At 43.6% G+C, this 22,377-nt stretch overlaps 1 protein-coding gene across 1 annotated transcript in view; it reads right to left on the bottom strand.

Moving 5' to 3' along the window:
* LOC311226630 (CUB and sushi domain-containing protein 3-like) overlaps positions 1-22,377 on the bottom strand; it is a gene marked incomplete at both ends in the record, with an annotated part of 799,139 nt that overhangs the window by 741,441 nt on the left and 35,321 nt on the right. The window contains one exon of the mRNA XM_084312048.1: positions 9,702-9,814. Coding sequence (XP_084168174.1) covers positions 9,702-9,814 — 113 coding nt within the window. The remainder of the gene's footprint in view (positions 1-9,701; positions 9,815-22,377) is intronic.

Here is a 22,377-nt window from a genome sequence, read left to right as displayed (position 1 = left end):
TTAGTGTCTAGTGTCATGTGGGCCTGGCTTAATGTCTAGTGTTGTGTGGGCGTGGCTTAATGTCTAGTGTTGTGTGGGCGTGGCTTAATGTATAGTGTCATGTGGGCGTGGCTTAATGTATCGTGTCGTGTGGGCGTGGCTTAATGTATAGTGTCGTGTGGGCGTGGCACTCTGCTTTAGAGGGTTCATGTCTAGTGTTGTGTGAGCGTGGCCTAATGTCTAGTGTCGTGTGGGCGTGGCACTCTGCTTCAGAGTCTAGTGTCACATGGGCGTGGCTTAACGGTTCCCGGTCGCGGCTCACGGCGATGTGATGAAGTGACGTCATCAGTTTGTGCCTCTCTGTATCGAAAACGTTGTCCATTTCCGGGTTTTTTTCGGCGTGGCATTATGACGTGTCCTTGAAACTACACGCTACTTTTTATTTTGTCTTGATAAACCAATAAATGAATGAACCAGGATAATTTCAATTCGATGCTAAATAAACTTTTACGCACGCGTAAAATGTGCCAGATATAATTTTACATGCGTTACATTTTTATCAATATCTTGGTCATTTTTTGAGATAGAATGAAACGGAAAAGTTTGGGAGGAAGTGACGAAGAGGCGGAAGTTTACTGCCAGAAAGCAAGAGTAGAAGAAGTCTCCATGTGCGCGAAAAATCTGTCCAAAAGATAATTTCTGTGGGACAACACCGTTTTTTTTAGTAGTTATAGTTTATAGTTAGTAGTTCGACTTGTATAGCAGTAGTAGTAGTTGTAGTAGTAGCAGTAATAGTAGTAGTAGTAGTAGTAGTAGTTGTAGTAGTAGCAGTAATAGTAGTAGTAGTAGTAGAAGTAGTAGTAGTAGTTGTAGTAGTTGTAGTAGCAGTAGTAGTAGTAGTAGTAGTAGTAGTAGTATAGTAGTAGTAGTAGTAGAAGTAGTAATAGTAGTAGTAGTAGTAGTAGTAGTAGTAGTAGTAGTAGTTGTAGTAGTTGTAGTAGCAGTAGTAGTAGTAGTAGAAGTAGTAGTAGTAGTAGTAGTAGTAGTAGTAGTAGTAGTAGTATTAGTAAACTTTAGTAGTAGTAGTAGTTTGAGCTAACATGCGTCGAAGTCAGCGTGTTAGCAATGTGCCCATGTGGAGGTCCCTCTACGCTGGAGATCAAGACATGAGAGATCTATTTGGTGATGATACAGATGAAGAAGTATCTTCAGATGGTTCTGATCATGATGACGTTGATGATCCATCGTTTGTTGGTGATGGTGACGAAAGGTCCACTGATCATGACGACAATGAAAGGTAAAGACACTTATTTTGGACTTTGATTGCTTTTGTTTTTGTCAAACTTGTTGGGAAAGGCAAAGAAAGGCTTTCACATGATAAGTGTACATGATGAATGCACATGATAAGTGTACATGCTAAGTGTAAATGCTAAGTGTACATGATGAATGTACATTACAAGTGTACATGATGAATGTACATGTACATGACAAGTGTACATGATGAATGCACATGATAAGTGTACATGCTAAGTGTACATGATGAATGTACATGATGAATGTACATGACAAGTGTACATGCTAAGTGTAAATGCTAAGTGTACATGATGAATGTACATTACAAGTGTACATGCTAAGTGTAAATGCTAAGTGTACATGATGAATGTACATTACAAGTGTACATGATGAATGTACATGTACATGACAAGTGTACATGATGAATGTAAATGACAAGTGTACATTATAAATGTACATGATAAGTGTACATGGTGAATGTACATGATAAGTGTACATGGTAAGTGTGCATCAAGAGATTCCTTGTTGAATGTTGAAAATAATGTGCTTTTTATTGTTTTCTACAGTGAGGAGGAGGAAGGAGCAGAAGGAGCAGAAACTCTGCCTTCAACCAGTTCTGTGAGACATGGAAGGAGGGCACAAGACAGGTGAGAGACTTATTATTATTATTATTATTATTATTATTATTATTATTATTATTATTATTATTATTATTATTATTATTATTATTATTATTATTATTATTATTATTATTATTATTATTATTATTATTATTATTATTATTATTATTATTATTATTATTATTATTTATTATTATTATTATTATTATTATTATTATTATTATTATTATTATTATTATTATTATTATTATTATTATTATTATTATTATTATTATTATTATTATTATTATTATTATTATTATTATTATTATTATTATTATTATTATTATTATTATTATTATTATTATTATTATTATTATTATTATTATTATTATTATTATTATTATTATTATTACTGCTTTTGTTTTAGTTATTACTCTGTTCATAAAAGTTGAAAATAATGTATTTTTACATGTCATTGTCTACACAGCAATGATTTGCCTGGGACATCTAGGGGGGCAGGGCGTGCCCAAGCCCGGTCCAGGTCAAGAAATGACCCAGACAGGTGAGAGACTTATTATGGATGTGTATTGCTTTTTTATTATTACTAGGTTTGCAGACGTTGTACGCAATATATACAGAATGGAATATTGAGTGTATATACAGTGTGTGTGTGTTGTATGAGCAGTGTTTTATATGTACAATGTGTGTGCCATTTATGTGCAGACATGATGAGCAGCCTGCTCCACGCCGACCCAGGACAACCCGGGCCAGGCCAAGACGTCCAGTCCAGGCAGGAGATCAGACGCCCTGGAAGACGGACAATGATCCTGATCCAGCCCCTCAGCCCCTCCGGTTCATGCCGCGCAGACCCCCAGGACTGCAGCTAGACCCCCATGCCACGTATACACCCAAGGAGCTCTTCATGCTGTATTTTTCCATGGATACCATGAAGACCCTGTGTATCAACACTAACAAGAACGCGGCAAAGAACCAGGCAAGTTTCAAGTTTCTTTATTAGCTGTAGTTTTATATGAAATGCTTTTTCCTGTAAAATGTGACTAACTGAGTTACAATACAATATACAGGCACGGGGGCAAAAGACCAAGTGGGAGGATGTCGAGGCCGATGAATTGTACAAGTTCATCGGCCTGCTGCTGTACATGGGGCTCGTCCCACTGTCTGCGCTCCAGGACTTCTGGAGGGTCAAACACCTTCTCTCTGTGCCCCTACCAAGAATGGTCATGTTCCGGGACAGATTCAGGTATAATATATATTCCTGTATAGTGTACATCGTGTCCCATATGTTACTTATGTTTATAGTGTCGTTATATGACTTATAATATGACTTTGACTTCAGGTCAATCTTGTGGAACCTCCACCTGAGCGATCCCGAGGAGGATGCCATGAACGACGCCAGGAAGCGAACACCGGAACACGACAAACTGTTCCGCATCAAGCCGCTCATCCTCGACATCGGTGAGGCCTGCAAGGTGCACTACCACCCTAAGCGGCAACTGGCAGTGGATGAGAGGATGGTGGCCACGAGGGCACACACCGGCATGACGCAGTACATGAAGGACAAGCCGACCAAATGGGGGGTCAAACTGTTTGTGCTCGCTGACTCGGATAACGGCTACACCATCGGCTTCAATGTTTACCTAGGGAAGGCACACGTTCATACAAGTGAACACGGCATCACATATGATGCTGTTGTGGACCTCCTTGATACAGGATGGCTTGGGACTGGATATCACATTTATGTTGATAACTACTACACCAGTCCCAAGCTGTTCAAGGACTTGCTGGCCATGAAGCTGGGAGCCTGTGGAACTTACAGGGAGATCAGGAAAGACGTTCCCAAGGGGAGACCTAATGCCCTCAGGATGAAGTGTGAGAGAGGTCTCATCCGCTGGATCAGAGAGGGGTCCCTGGTCTTCGTGAAGTGGATGGACACAAAGTTGGTATGTATGTGTGTGTATGTATGTATGTATGTATGTATGTATGTATGTATGTATGTATGTATGTATGTATGTATGTATGTATGTATGTATGTATGTATGTATGTATGTATGTATGTATGTATGTATGTATGTATGTATGTATGTATGTATGTATGTATGTATGTATGTATGTATGTATGTATGTATGTATGTATGTATGTATGTATGTATGTATGTATGTATGTATGTATGTATGTATGTATGTATTTGTTATTCTTATTCGTGACTTTGTTCTGTCTAAATGTCTACTGTGAGCAATTTGTAGTGTCAAATTTCTAATGATTCATTTCTATTCTATTCTATCTAGGTGTCTGTGTGCTCCACCATCCACCCAGCAATCACACCTCCTGGTCAGAAGGTCAAGAGGAGGGTCAAGGCGGCCGATGGGACCTGGTCGGTTGTCTGGTTTCCGTGCCCCACCCCTGTGATCGAGTATAACAAACACATGGGCGGAGTCGACCTATCCGACCAGCTGATCCAGTATTACTCGACCCACCGGAGAACTGGCCGGTGGTATCGCACCATCTTCTTCCACTGTCTCGACATTGCTACCACCAACGCCTACATTCTGCACTGCGAGATATGTGAGGCGAAGCAGGAAGCGCATCTCTCCCACAAGGAGTTCATTTCAGTGATGATGGGGGAGCTGTGTGGACTGGACAGCACAGGAGCTCCTCTTGACAGGACCGCAAGCCATCTCCCTGTTCCCATCGCCCCTCCCGCAGCGGGCGCGGACAAGAGCCAGAAAGCCACCGCTGGCCGTAAGACCTGTGTCCGGTGCACCAAGGAGGGGAGAAGGAATCTGACCGCGTGGAAATGCCAGAGATGCGATGTCGCCCTCTGTCTAATTTTAGACCGCAACTGTTTTACAGAGTGGCACAATTGATCATGGAACACAGCCTCTCCTCCTGCTGGAACACAGCCTCTCCTCCTGCTGGAACACAGCCTCTCCTCCTGCCTCTCCTCCTGCTGGAACACAGCCTCTCCTCCTGCTGGAACACAGCCTCTCCTCCTGCTGGAACACAGCCTCTCCTCCTGCCTCTCCTCCTGCTGGAACACAGCCTCTCCTCCTGCCTCTCCTCCTGCTGGAACACAGCCTCTCCTCCTGCTGGAACACAGCCTCTCCTCCTGCTGGAACACAGCCTCTCCTCCTGCTGGAACACAGCCTCTCCTCCTGCTGGAACACAGTCTCTCCTCCTGCTGGAACACAGCCTCTCCTCCTGCTGGAACACAGTCTCTCCTCCTGCTGGAACACAGTCTCTCCTCCTGCTGGAACACAGTCTCTCCTCCTGCTGGAACACAGTCTCTCCTCCTGCTGGAACACAGTCTCTCCTCCTGCTGGAACACAGCCTCTCCTCCTGCTGGAACACAGTCTCTCCTCCTGCTGGAACACAGTCTCTCCTCCTGCTGGAACACAGTCTCTCCTCCTGCTGGAACACAGTCTCTCCTCCTGCTGGAACACAGTCTCTCCTCCTGCTGGAACACAGTCTCTCCTCCTGCTGGAACACAGTCTCTCCTCCTGCTGGAACACAGCCTCTCCTCCACGCCTTTGTCCCCCATTGTCCTTGTGCTGGTCGATGTCCCAGGCAAATCATCGCTCTCGTTGTCGAGGACAACGGATGGGTCCTCATCCTCAATTTCGTCCTCCGATTCTATGTCCGACTCCGACTCCGACTCCACTCCTATCATCCTGTATAATAATTCTTCGTCTTCTCCAAACATACTGTGTCTGTGCAGCTGGGACACACACATCACACGGGGCTCACCTCGCCTCATATTCAGCCTCTCCTCCTGCTGGAACACAGTCTCTCCTCCTGCTGAAACACAGTCTCTCCTCCTGCTGGAACACAGTCTCTCCTCCTGCTGGAACACAGCCTCTCCTCCACGCCTTTGTCCCCCATTGTCCTTGTGCTGGTCGATGTCCCAGGCAAATCATCGCTCTCGTTGTCGAGGACAACGGATGGGTCCTCATCCTCAATTTCGTCCTCCGATTCTATGTCCGACTCCGACTCCGACTCCACTCCTATCATCCTGTATAATAATTCTTCGTCTTCTCCAAACATACTGTGTCTGTGCAGCTGGGACACACACATCACACGGGGCTCACCTCGCCTCATATTCTAACGTAAAAAAACAGCTCCAAAGAACTCCAAAAACGATTGTGCTGCTGCTGTTCAAAAGATACGTCTGCTTCTTTCTCCTGCTGGAACCCAGCCTCTCCTCCTGCTGGAACACAGTCTCTCCTCCACGCCTCAGTCATATGTGTACTGTATATGTATATTGAATATCCCACAATTGTGCGTTACCGTTTTGACAGGTGCAATATTTTTTTTTGATACGCCTTAGGCATCCTGCACTCTATATGACTGCACTCTAGTCATATGTGTACTGTATATATGTATATTGAATATCCCACAATTAAATTATTTAATTATTTTTTACTTTTCTACTGTAAAACTTTTTTTTTAACTTTTTTTTGGAAAAAAAATAACTTTTACTGACTTTTTGTAAAAAAAAAAAAAAAGCATACTGGTGATAATTTCCAGTTGAGAATCAAAATTTCGTCTGTGTTTATTACCTGTGTATGGAGAAAATAATGCTTTGTAAATTGAATTCTGATCTGTTCTCTCTTGTTTATGTAAATATACTACCTGAGGGTGCATATCCACTGTTTTATATCCTTGATTTGATATGTTTGCATTGGTTCATACTAAAAAGAACACATTTTCTAAATCCGATTTTGTGTTTTGTGTTGTACATTATGCAGTATACAGTATATACAGTATTATACAATATGAAAACTAACTGTCAGGTCATATATGTGAGGCTGTGCTGAAAAAAAGATACAAAACATACCATGGTAAAACATTTTAAAACATTTTAAAATGGAAATTATACAATTTAAATCAAAATTAGCCAAAACATTGAAATATCCCAGGACCCAGAAGGGTTGTCTAGTGTCACATGGGCGTGGCACTCTGCTTTAGAGGGTTAATGTCTAGTTAAAATAATTTGCAACGTGAGAAAACGCTAAAACTACCCATTGCAAGTGGAATATTGCTTAGTCTAACTCTCAATTGTTGCATGAATAGAACAAAGGCTGTAATGAGCTATAATACTACTACTACTACTACTACTACTACTACTACTACTACTACTACTACTACTACTACTACTACTACTACTAATAATAATAATAATAATAATAATAATAATAATAATAATAATAATAATAATAATAATAATAATAATAATAATAATAATAATAATAATAATAATAATAATAATAATAATAATAATAATAGGCTACATGTTTAAGCAATTTTTTTGCATGACTTCATTGAAATGTTTTGTTTCAGGACACCTGTAGTAAATCCATTATTGTGTCTGTGTGAAAAGGACTTGATTAGCGGAGTCGACTGGCGCAGAGAATCACAGCTCTTTTATAATCACAGGTAGAGCTGATATGCATGTATGTAATGTAATGTAATGTAATGTACAGTATAATGTACAGATAAATTACACAATCAATATTGTATACAACAGTCTTACTACTTATTGTTCACGTGAATCCATTGATGGTATTGATTAGAGGAGAGGGGAGGAGTGGAGAAACTGCCAGTTTAAGTTGCTCCGTTAAGTTGAACAGATAGTGGATAGGACAAAAACAGAATCAGAATTCATATATTCACAGTTTTTACATTTTAAGCATTTTATGAGCAAACAAGATGTGTTAGATTGGACACTTGATGAATTATATCAAGCGGAGAACGAGCAATGTAACAACCCTCGGCACCGGGCTGTTTCTCCCCTCCTCACCCCCCCTTTACTATGACGAAAAGTAACCTGGTGTAACCCGAGCGCCCCCTACTGGTTGACACCGTTAATACGGCAACTACTCAGAAAAACATATATTTTTTTGTATCTACTTTTTCTCCTCCTTTTTTTCTGTGTTTTTCTCCCATCCCCAATTTGAGTCGTTATGCCAATTCCCCCCTCCCCTTCCTGGCCGTTGCGCATATTTCCCCCCCACTGGTCGGTCTAGGGAGGGTTGATAAATACTATCACATGTTTCCTCCGATACATGCAGAGTCAGCCAGCCGCTTTTTTTCACCTGCCAGCGCGGACTCTCACTGGGGGAGCGTAACGCGTGGGAGGGCACACTACCCTCACCATCTCCCTTCCGCGCTGAGCAGGCGCCCCGACCGACCTGTAGTAGTCGCTGTTTACAACGACCAGGATACATAACCCCGCCGGCTTCCCACCCGCTAACACTGCCAATTGGTTACTATGGACGACCGACCAAGCCGGAGGCACCACTGACAGCTGGATTCGATACCAGTGTCTCTGCGGTGGTAGGCAGACGCTTAGTCCACTGCGCTACCCAGCCGCACCCAATCTGTAGCCACATTTTATAGGATAGGTCTGAAATTAAGGTTTGTTTGTAAGAACAACTTATGATTTGTTTGAGGTGCAAATTAAAAATGAAATAATTGCAGAAGTGAATGAGGTCAAGTACCTAGGAATCATATTAGACAAGAACCTAACATTTTATAAACAGGTACATTATGTATGTAAGAAGGTCAAGCCTAATTTAAACTGTTTTCGTTTTTTTAGAAGGGATCTGTCAACTAAAGCAGCTCAACTTTATGCACGCTATGATTCTGTCCCACTTGTCTTACTCTATCACATCATGGTCACAAACCTCACAAACCATACTAAAACTCATAACTATAATATACAAACAGGCTATAAAAAATCATGGACCGTAAACCAATGCGATGGCATCACTGCAGTGTTTTGAGTAAGCACAATCTTTTCACGTTTGACAATTTTGTAATCTTCTGTAATATTCATTTTTAAATGTTTGCACAATCATATATCATCATTATTTTCTGGACTGGTCATGGTTAGACGGTGGAGCTCTAGCAGAGCAAACACACAAGCGTCCAATAATGGTGACTGTACTGTTCCCATGATATGCAAGAGTTCGTTTGGACAGTCTGCCTTCTCTGTTAACGGGGCAAACTCATGGAACTCTCTGCGCCTACTGGCTTAAAACTGGAGTCCAATGCCAACGTCTTCAGCAGAAGACTCAAGGTATGGCTGAAATCCAAGCAGCAGTGCCCACATATGTAGATGCGGACTGGTTTTGTTATTTTGATCATAGACTCTTGCTCTGATAACTATTTGTTCTTATTATACTGTTAATTGTATTCTATCTTTTAGAAAAGCCTCAATGGACTGGTGTTGAAAACTAGCACGTGTGCTATAAACACGCAAAACAACACATCTGGTCTGTCCACTGTGACTGGTCCAATGTGGCTGTGGTGTCCATTTTAAATAAACATTTTCATTCATTCATGCATTATAGAATAGGTCTGAAATGAAGGTCTGTAAATAAGAACAGCTTATCAAACAGCGAGTGATTGTAGGATTTCCTCCACATTCCTTCCAGCTTCTCTGAGGACTGTTGACTCATCATTCATTTATACAACAGGATGTGTGTGTACGTGTGCGTGTGTGTGTGTGTGTGTGTGTGTGTGTGTGTGTGTGTGTGTGGTGTGTGTGTGTGTGTGTGCGTGTGCGTGTGTGTGTGTGTGCGTGTGCGTGTGTGTGTGCGTGTGCGTGTGTGTGTGTGTGCGCGTGTGCGCACGTGTGTGTGTGTGTGTATGTGATCTATTATTAATCAGGATGTCAGTTAGATGTTTTGCTGATCATACGGAATCACTGACGATTAGACACATACTGTCACACACACACACGCACATACTGTCACACACACACACACACACACATGCACACACACACAGAGGTGGGCTCCTACCTTCATAGTTGAGTTTAAAGCCGTGGGCGGAGACAGCGAAGTCACTGGTTAGACGCAGAGAGAACACACTTCCTGTACTGGTGACAGGGGGCGGGACCTGGAAACCTGTCAGCCTATAGAGAGAGAGGGAGAGAGAGAACACACACAGTTAGTCACCGAGCGGTAGCAGTTAGGGGAGGAGTCACAATTGAACCGGAAACCTTCAGATGACCAGATCTACCTCCTGAGACCCTCCACCAAACATCTAAACTCAACGAACATCTAAACTCCACCGAACATCTAACGTCACGGTGACCAATTCCCAGTAAAAAGTGGGAATCTCTAGAATGGGTTTTGGGAGGGGCGACTCTAAAGGTGACGAGAGACAACACTTTCTGTTGTCAGTAGAAGGCAGCATTGGTTTAAAATTAAGAGGTGAAAATGTTGAAAACTACAACAATACACTTCCCAAAATCCTTAGCACAGGTCACTGGGATGTGTCTATTTTTCGACGTGATCTGAACAGCGGTAAACTATTACTGCGGCGTCAGTATTGGTTTTTTATCGCTTCATTTCCGTTTGAGAGCATTTTGAAAAGCACCCGTTTTGAGGTAAAAAACAGCCCATTCTGGGCCATTCTGTGATAATCGTCTTTTACTGGAATATTCCAGAACGTTGATATTTGTCGGCCTATTTATGAATCATTTTCAAATAAATGCTAGATGATCAATATTATACGTACACGCACGCCCATTCGAGCCGCGCGCTGATAATAGCCGTTTTCATCTCCTCATCGATTTTACAGTGAAACCGCTGGAGCACATTTCACAAAACAGCTTATATCTTCATCAAAACGAGTCTGATTATCCTAACACTGATAACATAGATTCCTTACCTGACATCAGATGGTATCCAACTGGTATATTCCAATTCCTGATCACCATTCGAAAAAATCGATAAGTGTATAGATCTAACGTGTATACTGTAGAACTCATGATCCGCGGCGCTCAGAGGATCCATAATGAACTCTGGTAACCCCGGCTGCATCAGTGGACTGGAAAATGTGGAGTACAGGATTTTTTCCCCCATCCATTTTCATTGAGTCCATTCCAAAATCCCTGATGTCATCTGGGAGACGATAGGGGGTGCTTTTTTCCACATCTGATCGCCGGCGGCTCTTGGGCAGGCTAGGGTAGGCTCGCGTGATGCAATATGATTTCAGATCGCAAAAAAAAAGAAGAAAAAAAATCCGAGAAAACTCGTGAGTGGCAATCAAAGTGTTAATAGATTGATTGATCGTTAACGTTATCTTTTTTTTTTTCTACTTTTTCTCCCATTTTCTATTTTTCTCCTATCCCAATTTCATATCGTCCAATTCCACCCTCCCCTGTCTCAAACGTTGTTAGGCCACGCCTCCCACAGGCCGGCTGCAATGTGGACGAAGCTTTGCATCACGTGTCCCCTCCGGTACTCGAGGAGGCAGCCGTCGCATCTTTTCACCTGCACATCGCGATCTCTCAGCGGCGGGGGTCTGCGTTTGGAGGGCACGCCGCCCCCGTCGCTTCCTGATTCTGATTCAACGACCTGTAGGAGTCGCTGTCCACAACGTCCGATCCCCACCCACCAGCTTCCCACCCCCTAATACTGCCAATTGTATTAGTATGAATGACCAGCCAAGCTGGTAGCAATGCCGAGAGCTGGGCTCGAACCCAGCATATCCTGCATTAGTGGCGAGCGCCTTGCCCACTGTGCCACTTAGCCGCCCGATCGTTAACGTTATCAATGATCGAGTAAGGAACGTGCTTACCCATCTTTCCTTCTTACCACCATCCCTCCCCCCATTCCTTCTTACCCCCCTTCCCTACCTTTCTATGTCCCCAAAGATGTCACACCCCTATGTTTGTGTATTCCTGTGGCCCCCACCCCTTGTTGAAGACCGAGTGGGGGCTGGTGTCCTAGCTAACCACCCAGTGGGGGCTGGTGTCCTAGCTAACCACCCAGTGGGGGCTGGTGTCCTAGCTAACCACCCAGTGGGGGCTGGTGTCCTAGCTAACCACCCAGTGGGGGCTGGTGTCCTAGCTAACCACCCAGTGGGGGCTGGTGTCCTAGCTAACCACCCAGTGGGGGCTGGTGTCCTAGCTAACCACCCAGTGGGGGCTGGTGTCCTAGCTAACCACCCAGTGGGGGCTGGTGTCCTAGCTAACCACCCAGTGGGGGCTTGTGTCCTAGCTAACCACCTTGCTGAGTCATCAGCCGAATTCTCACTATCTTATTCAGCTTCATCTATTTTCCACCACACCTTGTAATGAAGTGTGAGATTTTACTGGAAATTCGATGTACCCGTAAGCTTCCATTAGTTTGTCCCTCTGGGCGCACCGTAGATCAAATGGAAGCGCCTGTTTTAATGTAGCCGGCAGCAGGGAAGTTTGATGCAACTTTTTGTATCACTTTGAATCTCTATGCAATTTTTATCCTTTTGTATCCCCCGTGTGTTGACCGTGTTTTTAAACAGAAGAAAGGAGCTTTCAAATGACGTTTAGCATTCCTTGGAGAGCGCAGCGAGGTATGTTTAGTTGTTTATTGATTAAGGTTGTAACTTTGTAAAGTGAAATTTGCGAATTAATGATTTTATGGCTGTGTACAGTGGCGTCATTTCAGTAAAAGCTGAAACTACTTTACTTTTGTCCCTTGGTGGATTATTTTTGTCAAATCAGAGAGAGAGAGTGAGGTAGAGAGAGCGAGAGGGAGAGAGAGAGAGAGAGAGAGAGAGAGAGAGAGAGAGAGAGAGAGAGAGAGAGAGAGAGAGAGAGAGAGAGAGAGAGAGGGAGAGAGAGAGAGAGAGAGAGAGAGAGAGAGAGAGAGAGAGAGAGAGAGAGAGAGAGAGAGAGAGAGAGAGAGAGAGAGAGAGAGAGAGAGAGAGAGAGAGAGAGTGAGAGAGAGAGAGAGAGAGAGAGAGAGAGAGAGAGTGATAGAGAGAGAGAGTGAGAGAGAGAGTGATATAGAGAGAGAGAGAGAGAGAAGAGAGAGAGAGAGAGAGAGAGAGAGAGAGAGAGAGAGAGAGAGAGAGAGAGGAGAGATAGGAGAGAGAGGAGAGAGAGAGAGAGAGAGAGAGAGAGAGAGAGCGAGAGAGATAGAGAGAGAGAGAGACACTGCTTTCTGTTGTCCCAGAATGGATTCGGTCGCTGTCATTTCTCACAAATAACACGCAAATGAGATGATTTTGTCTTTCAGATTGATTTCAAATGTCATACCTTGCCATACCAAAACAACGCCACTGGCTGTGTAGTAATGTAATCCTTGTAGTTTGATACCAATGTTATTTCATTTGTGTGTAGTGTACTGTGGAAACCATTATGTGAAATGTTTGTTTGTCTGTTTATAAAAGTTTTGCAGTTTTCATGGTGCTAAAGATGACGTCACGGATTGAGATTTAACCCCTTAAGCCCGAGCGGTCCGGTAATTAATATCAAGTTCAAGTTTCAAGTTTCTTTAATAGTTGTCATACAGAAGTACAGAATACTTTTGTACAAAATGCTTCTTACTGTTGCGCTCCAGAGACTGTGCAAGACAAGATAAGTATGAAATAAAAACATAGTAAAATTAGAAGTAAAAAAAAAGAGGTCACAGTGTTCAGTTTAGACATATGTACAATGTTCGATGCAGAATAGACGTAGTTACCATACAATATACAATACTGTGCAGTGTACTAATATACAATACTATATAGTGCAAGGCAGAAATGGAGAAATGGGACGAGGTGCAATTTAGGTACAATTCACAGTAGGTGTACGAGTTGTAGTGCAAATCCTTTATCAATAAATATAAAGTGTAAGTGTGTTTGTGTGATCTAAAGTGTGGAGAGTGGGTGCTGCAGTGTGTTGTTTGTTTGAGTGAGTGTGTGCGTGTGGGTGTGTGTGCTGTGTGCATTTGATGGTTGTTGCATAGTGATTATTGTTCGTTTAGCGATTATTGTTCGTTTAGCAGCCTGATGGCCTGGGGATAGAAGCTTCTTCTGAGTCTTTCTGTGCTCGCCTTAAGACTCCGGTATCGCTTGCCTGACCGCAGCAGTTCAAAGAGGCAGTTGTTCGGGTGGCTCGAGTCACATCACAAATAGATCAATACAATCCATTTTAAGTGTGTTTCTTTTCCAAATGTAGCCAAGAGTAAAGATCATAACCCTATCAAAACAGCAGTCAACGTGTATATTTTCAGCACTACGTTTGTTTACCAATGATTTTAACTCTTTCAATGCCATGCCTGGTTTTCCGTTTTACCGCTTGAATGCCACCATCCGCGCCAATGTTAACGTTAATATCGCCTAATCTATGTTTTAAATTATGGCTATGTGTCTAATCTGCCCATCGCATTATCAAATACTATTTTCCAGTCAGTGCTGTGAAGGCAGATTCTTTTTTTTATCGCGTCGTTTCCGTTTCAGAGCAGTTAGAAAAGCCCCCGTTTTGATATAAAAAACAGCTCATTCTGGAGCATTCTATGAAAATCGTCTTTTAGTGGAATATTCCACAACGTTGATATTCGTCGGCCTTTTTATGAATCGTTTTCAAATAAACGCTAGATGATCAATATTATACGTGCACGCACGCACATTACGGTCGCGCACTGATAATCGCCCCGTTGATTTCCTCTCGGACTTTTACAATGAAACCGAAAGAAGACATTTCACAAAACAGCTTATAACTTCATCAAACTTACTCCGATTATCCTACCACTGATAACACAGAGTCCTTACCTGACATCAGATGGTATCAGGACTGGTCACTCCACAGAGACAGCCCTCATTGCGGTCACAGAGGCACTTCACTTAGCAAAAGCGAAAGGCCTCTCCTCTGTCCTGATTCTCCTAGATCTATCTGCAGCCTTCGACACAGTCAACCACCAGATCCTCCTTGCGGCCCTCGCAGGAATGGGAGTGGCTGGCTCTGCGCTGACATGGCTGTCATCATACCTCAATGACCACTCCTACCAAGTGTCATGGAGAGGGACCCTGTCGGCCACCCGCCCCCTGCGGACGGGTGTCCCCAGGGCTCGGTTTTAGGACCCCTTCTCTTCTCCCTCTACACTAAATCACTGGGTAACATTATCACGTCTCATGGCTTCTCCTACCATTGTTATGCCGACGATACTCAACTCTTCCTCTCCTTCCCTCCCTCAGATATCCACGTCTCTGAGCGGATCTCGGCCTGTCTGTCCGACATCTCCGCCTGGATGACGTCCAACCACCTCAAACTGAACCTAAGCAAAACAGAATTGCTCCACCTTCCGGCCAAATCCTCCCCCCTAACCGACCTTTCAATCACAGTCGAGAATGCAGCTGTGACTGCATCCCCGACCGCCAAGAACCTTGGTGTTGTCCTCGACGACCAGTTGAACTTCTCTGCTCACATCGCAGCGATGACCAGAACCTGCCGATTCCTCCTGAGCAACGTCAGAAGGATCCGCCCCTTCCTGACAAAAGAAGCCACCCAACTCCTCGTCCAATCAACAGTCATCTCCCGCCTCGACTACTGCAATGCACTGCTCGCTGGCCTCCCGGCCACTGCCACTAAGCCTCTTCAACTCATTCAGAACGCAGCGGCCCGCCTGATCTCAAACCTACCGAAGTCGGCCCATGTCACCCCACTTCTTAGGGACCTGCACTGGCTCCCCATTGCTGCACGAATCCGCTTCAAGGCCCTCGACCTAGCATACCGTGCGGCAAAGGGAACCGCTCCCGCCTACCTCCGGTCAATGGTCTCTAACTACACACCCTCAAGACCCCTACGCTCTGCATCTTCTGGCCGCCTCAGACCTACTCCTATCCAAGCTCCGGGAGGGTCATCAAAGAGAAGTCGCCTATTCTCAGTCCTTGCCCCACAATGGTGGAATGAACTACCCACCCCAGTTAGGACAGCCGAATCACGTCCAATCTTTCGCCGTCGACTAAAGACGCACTTCTTCAACCATTATCTGAATAAAAAAAAAAAACAATAAAAAAAAAAATCTAACCCTAACTAACCGTACTGTCATGCACTTGTCCTAATAAACTAACCTACACTGTAGCACTCAACACTTTGATGAACATTGTTGCTCAGCTGATAGAGTTGTGCCCTTCCTGATGGCTTGTCGTACAGAACTTGTAAGTCGCTTTGGATAAAAGCGTCAGCTAAATGACTAAATGTAAAATGTAAATGTATCCAACTGGTATATTCCAATTCCTGATCACCATTCGAAAAAATCGATAAGTGTATGGATCCAACGCGACACAGTAGATCTCTATGATCCGCGGGGATCTGAGGCTCCAGAATGAACTGTGGTAACCCCGGCTGGATCAGTGAACTGGAAAATGTGGAGTACCGGATTTTTTCCCCATTCATTTTCATTGAGTCCATTCCAAAATCACTTATGTCATCTGGGAGACAACAGGGGGCGCTTTTTTCCACAGTGATTGTCGGCGCCCCTCGGCTATACTCGGGTAGGCTCGGGTGATGCAATAATTTTTCAGATCGAAAAAAAAAAAAAAAAAAAAAATCCGAGAAATCTCGTGAGTGGCTAGCAACCACCTATAAAAAAACACGAGAAATCTCGTGAGTGGCACTGAAAGAGTTAAGTACAAATCTCTGCGCATTGCATTGGAAATGTGAGGAAGCCGTTAGTAGTAGTAGACCTAAGAAAGAGGATACCTGGCGCTTTCGATGGACGTCTAAATCTCATAAAACTACACTACCCAGCTCACACCAGCCGCAGACAATGGAAGTCCAACCATTTTCTTCTTAGAAATATTGACATGATTGGCGTGTTTATATTTCATGGTTTGAACAAACCTCAATGTTATTGTCATAAAATACAACGTATATGGTTTATTTACCTTTCTGTGAGCGTCTACAAAAAGAACTGCGTCTCAATCCGGCAAATAATGGCGGAGCAATGGACATTATAGAAAATGAACTGTACTTCAAGTAGATTTCATTCACAGTACCTGGTGGTACTAAATCCAGAGTGGATCGTGTGTGTGTGTGTGTGTGTGTGTGTGTGTGTGTGTGTGTGTGTGTGTGTGTGTGTGTGTGTGTGTGTGTGTGTGTGTGTGTGTGTGTGTGTGTGTGTGTGTGTGTGTGTGTGTGTGTGTGTGTGTGTGTGTGTGTGTGTGTGTGTGTGTGTGTGTGTGTGTGTGTGTGTGTGTGTGTGTGTGTGTGTGTGTGTGTGTGTGTGGTGTGTGTGTGTGTGTGTGTGTGTGTGTGTGTGTGTGTGTGTGTGTGTGTGTGTGTGCGTGTGTGTGTGTAGGCCACGCCTTATAACAATGTGCAGTGTGTGTGTATGTGTGCGTGTGTGTGTGTGTGTGTGTGTGTGCGTGTGTGTGTAGGCCACGCCTTATAACAATGTGCAGTGTGTGTGTATGTGTGTGTGTGTGTGTGTGTGTGTGTGTGTGTGTGTGTGTGTGTGTGTGTGTGTGTGTGTGTGTGTGTGTGTGTGTGTGTGTGTGTGTGTGTGTGTGTGTGTGTAGTTTTCAACCAATATCTGAAAGGAAACTAAATACACACTTCTTCAACCAATATCTAAAAAAAAACATTTGTCTAACCTACACTGTAGCACTCAACACTTTGATGAATATTGTTACTCAGCTGATAGAGTTGTATCCTTCCTGATGACTTGTCGTACAGAAACTTGTAAGTCGCTTTGGATAAAAGCGTTCAGCTAAATGACTAAATGTAAATGCGTGTGTGTCTGTGTGTGTGTGTGTGCTTGTTTGTGTAGACCACGCCTTATAACAATGCGCAGTGTGTGTATGTATGTGTGTGTGTGTGTGTGTGTGTGTGTGTGTGTGTGTGTGTGTGTGTGTGTGTGTGTGTGTGTGTGTGTGTGTGTGTGTGTGTGTGTGTGTGTGTGTGTGTGTGTGTGTGTGTGTGTGTGTTGTGTAGGGCACGCCTTATAACAATGCGCAGTGTGTGTGTGCATCTAGTCCTAACCTTGCCACAATGTGCAGTGTCTGTGTGTGTACGCCTTATCACAATGTCAACGTGTGCATGTACTGTAGATTATTATCACACACACAACATGCACATGACATAGCCACACAGAATACACACAACATACACAACATGTACACAACATAGCCACACAACATACACACACAACATATACACAACAGCCACACAACATACGCACACAACATATACACAACAGCCACACAACATACGCACACAACATATACACAACAGCCACACAACATACGCACAACATACACTATGCCACCACCTTGGCATCACTGGCTCAGCACTCTCCTGGTTTCAGTCCCACCCGGACACAGTTCATCACCATCGGAGATTCCAGTTCCACCCCGGCCCCAGTCAACCAAGGCGTCCCTCCCCCAAAAGGTTCTGTACTTGGCCCAATTCTGTTCACCATTTAAACGCGCCCCCCTCGGTCAGATCATCTGCCGCCATGGCCTCAGTTTCCACCCCTACGCCGACGACACTCAACTCTACCTCTCCACCCAACCATCCACCCAGCTCCCCCCACGCTCCCTTGTCAACTGCCTCCACGAAATAAAAACCTGGATGTCATCTAACCTCCTCAAACTCAACAACAATAAAATTGAGCTCATGGTTGTGGCACCCAGGGCCCTGCTCCGGAAGGTGGGCGAACTCACCCTGGACATAGATATATGTTCAAAACTCAGCTGCCAGGGTTCTAACCCGCACCAAACCTTGGCAGCACATCACCCCCACCCTCATCCACCTACACTGGCTCCCCGTCAAATCCTGCATCACCTACAAAACCCTCCTGCTCACCTACAAATCGCTCCATGCTCAGTACCTCACTGACCTCCTCCACCCCCACACTCAGTCACGGTCCCTGCGATCCATGGACACTGGTCAGCTCTCCATTCCCCGAACCAGACTGCGGACCTTCGGGGACAGAGCTTTCAGCGTGGCAGCTCCCACCCTCTGGAACTCCCTCCCCGCAGAACTCCGCAACGCCCCAACTCTGGACTCCTTCAAAAAAAATTCTTCTACTTGGCCTTTGATCCCTAACTTCCTACATTGAATGTTGTGTCTGACCACCATGTTTGTTATTGTTGTTTTTCACCCTATGTAAAGCGTCCTTGGGTTTTATGAAAGACGCTATATAAAACCAAGTTATTATTATTATTATTATTATTGACTAACAGCTCATTAGCTCATTGAGATCAAGTGTCCTACAGATCTAAGCAAATGAACAAAGGGCAGATGATTTACAGGGTTTTTTGTAGATACAGTACAGAATTTTACTTTTGTATACTGTCCAGAGCGCCGCCATTTTCTACCAGATTGCAACGTGGTTTTTTCATAGACGTTCATAGACAGAAAGCTAAAGAAACAATATACCTTGTATTTTATGGCAATAACGTTGAAGTTTGTTGGACCCGTGAGATATAATCACGATTTGTTTATGAATTCACCCTAGGGCACCTCGGTGTGACAGATCTCCTCCCCCCTCCCATGGATATGTGAAGGATGGGAGATACTTCTGCCACAGGAGGAGTAGAGTCAATTAGGTAGCTGATTAGTACTGATAGAACACACCTGCACATCATTAGTTCACACACATCTCACATACACACACTCCCAACACACACGCACTAGCTGATTAGTACTGATAGAATACACCTGTGCAGCATTAGTTCACACACATCTCACATGCGCACACTCCCGACACACACACACACACACTAGCTGATTAGTACTGATAGAACACACCTGTGCAGCATTAGTTCACACACACATCTCACATGCACAGACTCCCGACACACACACACACTAGCTGATTAGTACTGATAGAATACACCTGCGCAGCATTAGTTAACACACATCTCACGTGCGCACACTCCCAGACACACACACACTACAAAGCCACTAGGTTAGTTAGGAGTAAGTTGAGCCAAGGTGAGGTTGGAGTTGTGGTATAGAGAGAGAGAGAGAGAGAGAGAGAGAGAGAGATTGTGTATTCAGAATTGTGACGGTGAGAGGTAGTGAGAGGTGACGAGAAAGCGAGTAGGTGTTCTTTGTGTACTGGACCCTGGACTGGCTGAGATTCCCCCTTGTGTACTGACCCTGGACCAGACGACTACCCTGCATTGAGAACAATCCCTTTTTTCTGTCGGCGAGCCTGTTTTGTGTTTTTGACCTCGGACTGAATCACGGCCATTCTTTTGCTTTTCCCCCTCTGGATATTGCCCTGAATTCAATAAATACTTTGTGTATTGATTGATATTGCTCTTGTGTGGACATTCAAATTTTTTGTATTTGAACCGTGGCGAGCCTGGTTCGTCACAGTGCGTTAGAGAGAAATGAAAAAGCTGTTACATAAACAAGGTGATTCTAACACCGTATATATTCAGATCATGACTCACAGCTGATTCTAACACCGTATATATTCAGATCATGACTCACATGCTGATTCTAACACCGTATATATTCAGATCATGACTCACATGCTGATTCTACCACCGTATATATTCAGATCATGACTCACATGCTGATTCTAACACCTTAATATATATCAGATCATGACTCACATGCTGATTCTAACACCTTATATATATTCAGATCATGACTCACATGCTGATTCTAACACCGTATCGTCAGATCATAACTCACATGATGCAGTGTGGAGGAGCCTTGTTCTTCACACATGAATAGATTTTCAATATGCCGTAAATAAAAAGTGAAAGTGTTCCTGTGGGCCGAGGAAGCGTTCTTGAGCGCTGTATCTAAATCGTTTACAATCAATCGAAAATGTGTGTATTACTCAAACTGTTAATTTATGAAAATCTGTTGGGATGTCTCTCTCTTTCTCCCTGTCTCTATCTCTCTTTCTCTCTCCCTGTCTCTCTCTCTCTTTCTCTTTCTCCCTGTCTGTCTCTCTCTCTCTCTCTCTCTCTCTCTCTCTCTCTCTCTCTCTCTCTCTCTCTCTCTCTCTCCTTCTCTCTCTCTCTCTCTCTCCCCCTCTCTATCTCTCTCTCTCTCTATGTGTGTGTGTGTGTGTCTCTCTGCCCATATAAGGTAATCTCTTTGTTTTAATATCTATGAGGTTGATCTTTACTCTTATTCACCATATCAGCCTCTATTATCCGTGACATTCATTATCTCTTCCTTCCATCCCCCCCCCCGCTCTCTCTCTCTCTCTCTCTCTCCTCTCTCTCTCTCTCTCTCTCTCTCTCTCTCTCTCTCTCTCTCTCTCTCTCTCTCTCTTCTCTCTCTCTCTCTCTCTCTCTGTTTCTCTGTCTCTCTGTCTCTCTATCTCTCTGTCTCTGTCTCTCTCTCTCTCTCTCTCTCTCTCTCTCTCTCTCTCTCTCTCTCTCTCTCTCTCTTCTCTCTCCACAGAGATAATTCAAAGCAAATTACTAAGGGGAGAAAATGGAGGAGACAAGATAAGAGAGAGGAAAGGGGGGAGAGGAGAGGGAAGCAGAGAGGAAAGGGGGAGAGGAGAGGAAGCAGAGAGGAAAGGGGAGAGGGAGAGAAAGGGGAGAGGAGAGGAAAGCAGAGAGGAAAGGGGAGAGGGAGAGGAAAGGGAGAGAGGAGAGGAAAGCAGAGAGGAAAGGGGGAAAGGAGAGAGAAGCAGAGAGGAAAGGGGGAGAGGAGAGGAAAGGGGGAGAGGAAAGGGGGAGAGGAGAGGAAAGGGGGAGAGGAAAGGGGGAGAGAAGAGGAAAGGGGAGAGGAGAGAAAGCAGAGAGGAAAGCTGAAATAGTTATATTTGTACTTGTGTTTTTAAACTGTCCTCAGGTTAGTGAGGTACTGGTTTGTGTTGAAGATCATTCCATTGAGCCGGAGCATTGAAACAAAAGGCCATCTTTCCAACCTCAGTCTGCACTCGGGAACCTTAAGGAACACGCCAACATTTTGGGAAATTAGCTTACCGTCTTCTCCAGAGAGAGACAGAAGATAGATACCAGTTTCCTCTGTGCGTTCAGTAGAAAGCTATCCGGCCGCACGCTAGCCTAGCTTAGCACAATGAATGGAAGCGGACACTACCGGTTAGCCTAGCTTAAACTTTGGGAGAGGCGTTGCCAACTCTGGATGTTCAAGAAACTCCTCAAAACTCACCTCTTTAACATGACCTTTGACCCTAGCTTCCTTTATGTATTATGTATGTATGTATGTATGTATGTAGTATGTATGTATGTATGTATAAATTCATTTCAGATCCTTTAGCACTTTTGGATTTGCTCCACATTATGAAGAGCCTACGAATCAAATATATTATTATATTATTATTATTAATTATTATTATTATTATTATATTATTATTATTATTATTATTATTATTATTATTATTATTATTATTATATTATTATTATTATTATTTATTATTATTATTATTATTATTATTATTATTATTATTATTATTATTATTATTATTATTATTATTATTATTATTATTATTATTATTATTATTATTATTATTATTATATTATTATTATTATTATTTTTATTAATGTTGTGTGTCTGCCTACCAGTTTGTCTCTTGTCTGTTATTGCCCTATGTAAAGCGACCTTGGGTTTCATGAAAGGTGCTATATCAAGTTATTATTATTATTATTATTATTATAATGACGTGGGGCCTCCTTGTCTCGCAGGTTTTCCTTTCACCCTTCTCTACTAGTTCAAGTTCAAGTTTCTCTATTAGGTTGTCATACAAAAATACAGAATACTTTTATATG

This window comes from Notolepis coatsorum, assembly GCF_963971535.1.
Source record: "Notolepis coatsorum genome assembly, chromosome: 4".
NCBI lineage: Eukaryota > Metazoa > Chordata > Actinopteri > Aulopiformes > Paralepididae > Notolepis > Notolepis coatsorum.
The sequence above is the reverse complement of the archived record's forward strand: the minus strand, read 5'-3'. Positions and strand labels throughout refer to the sequence as shown.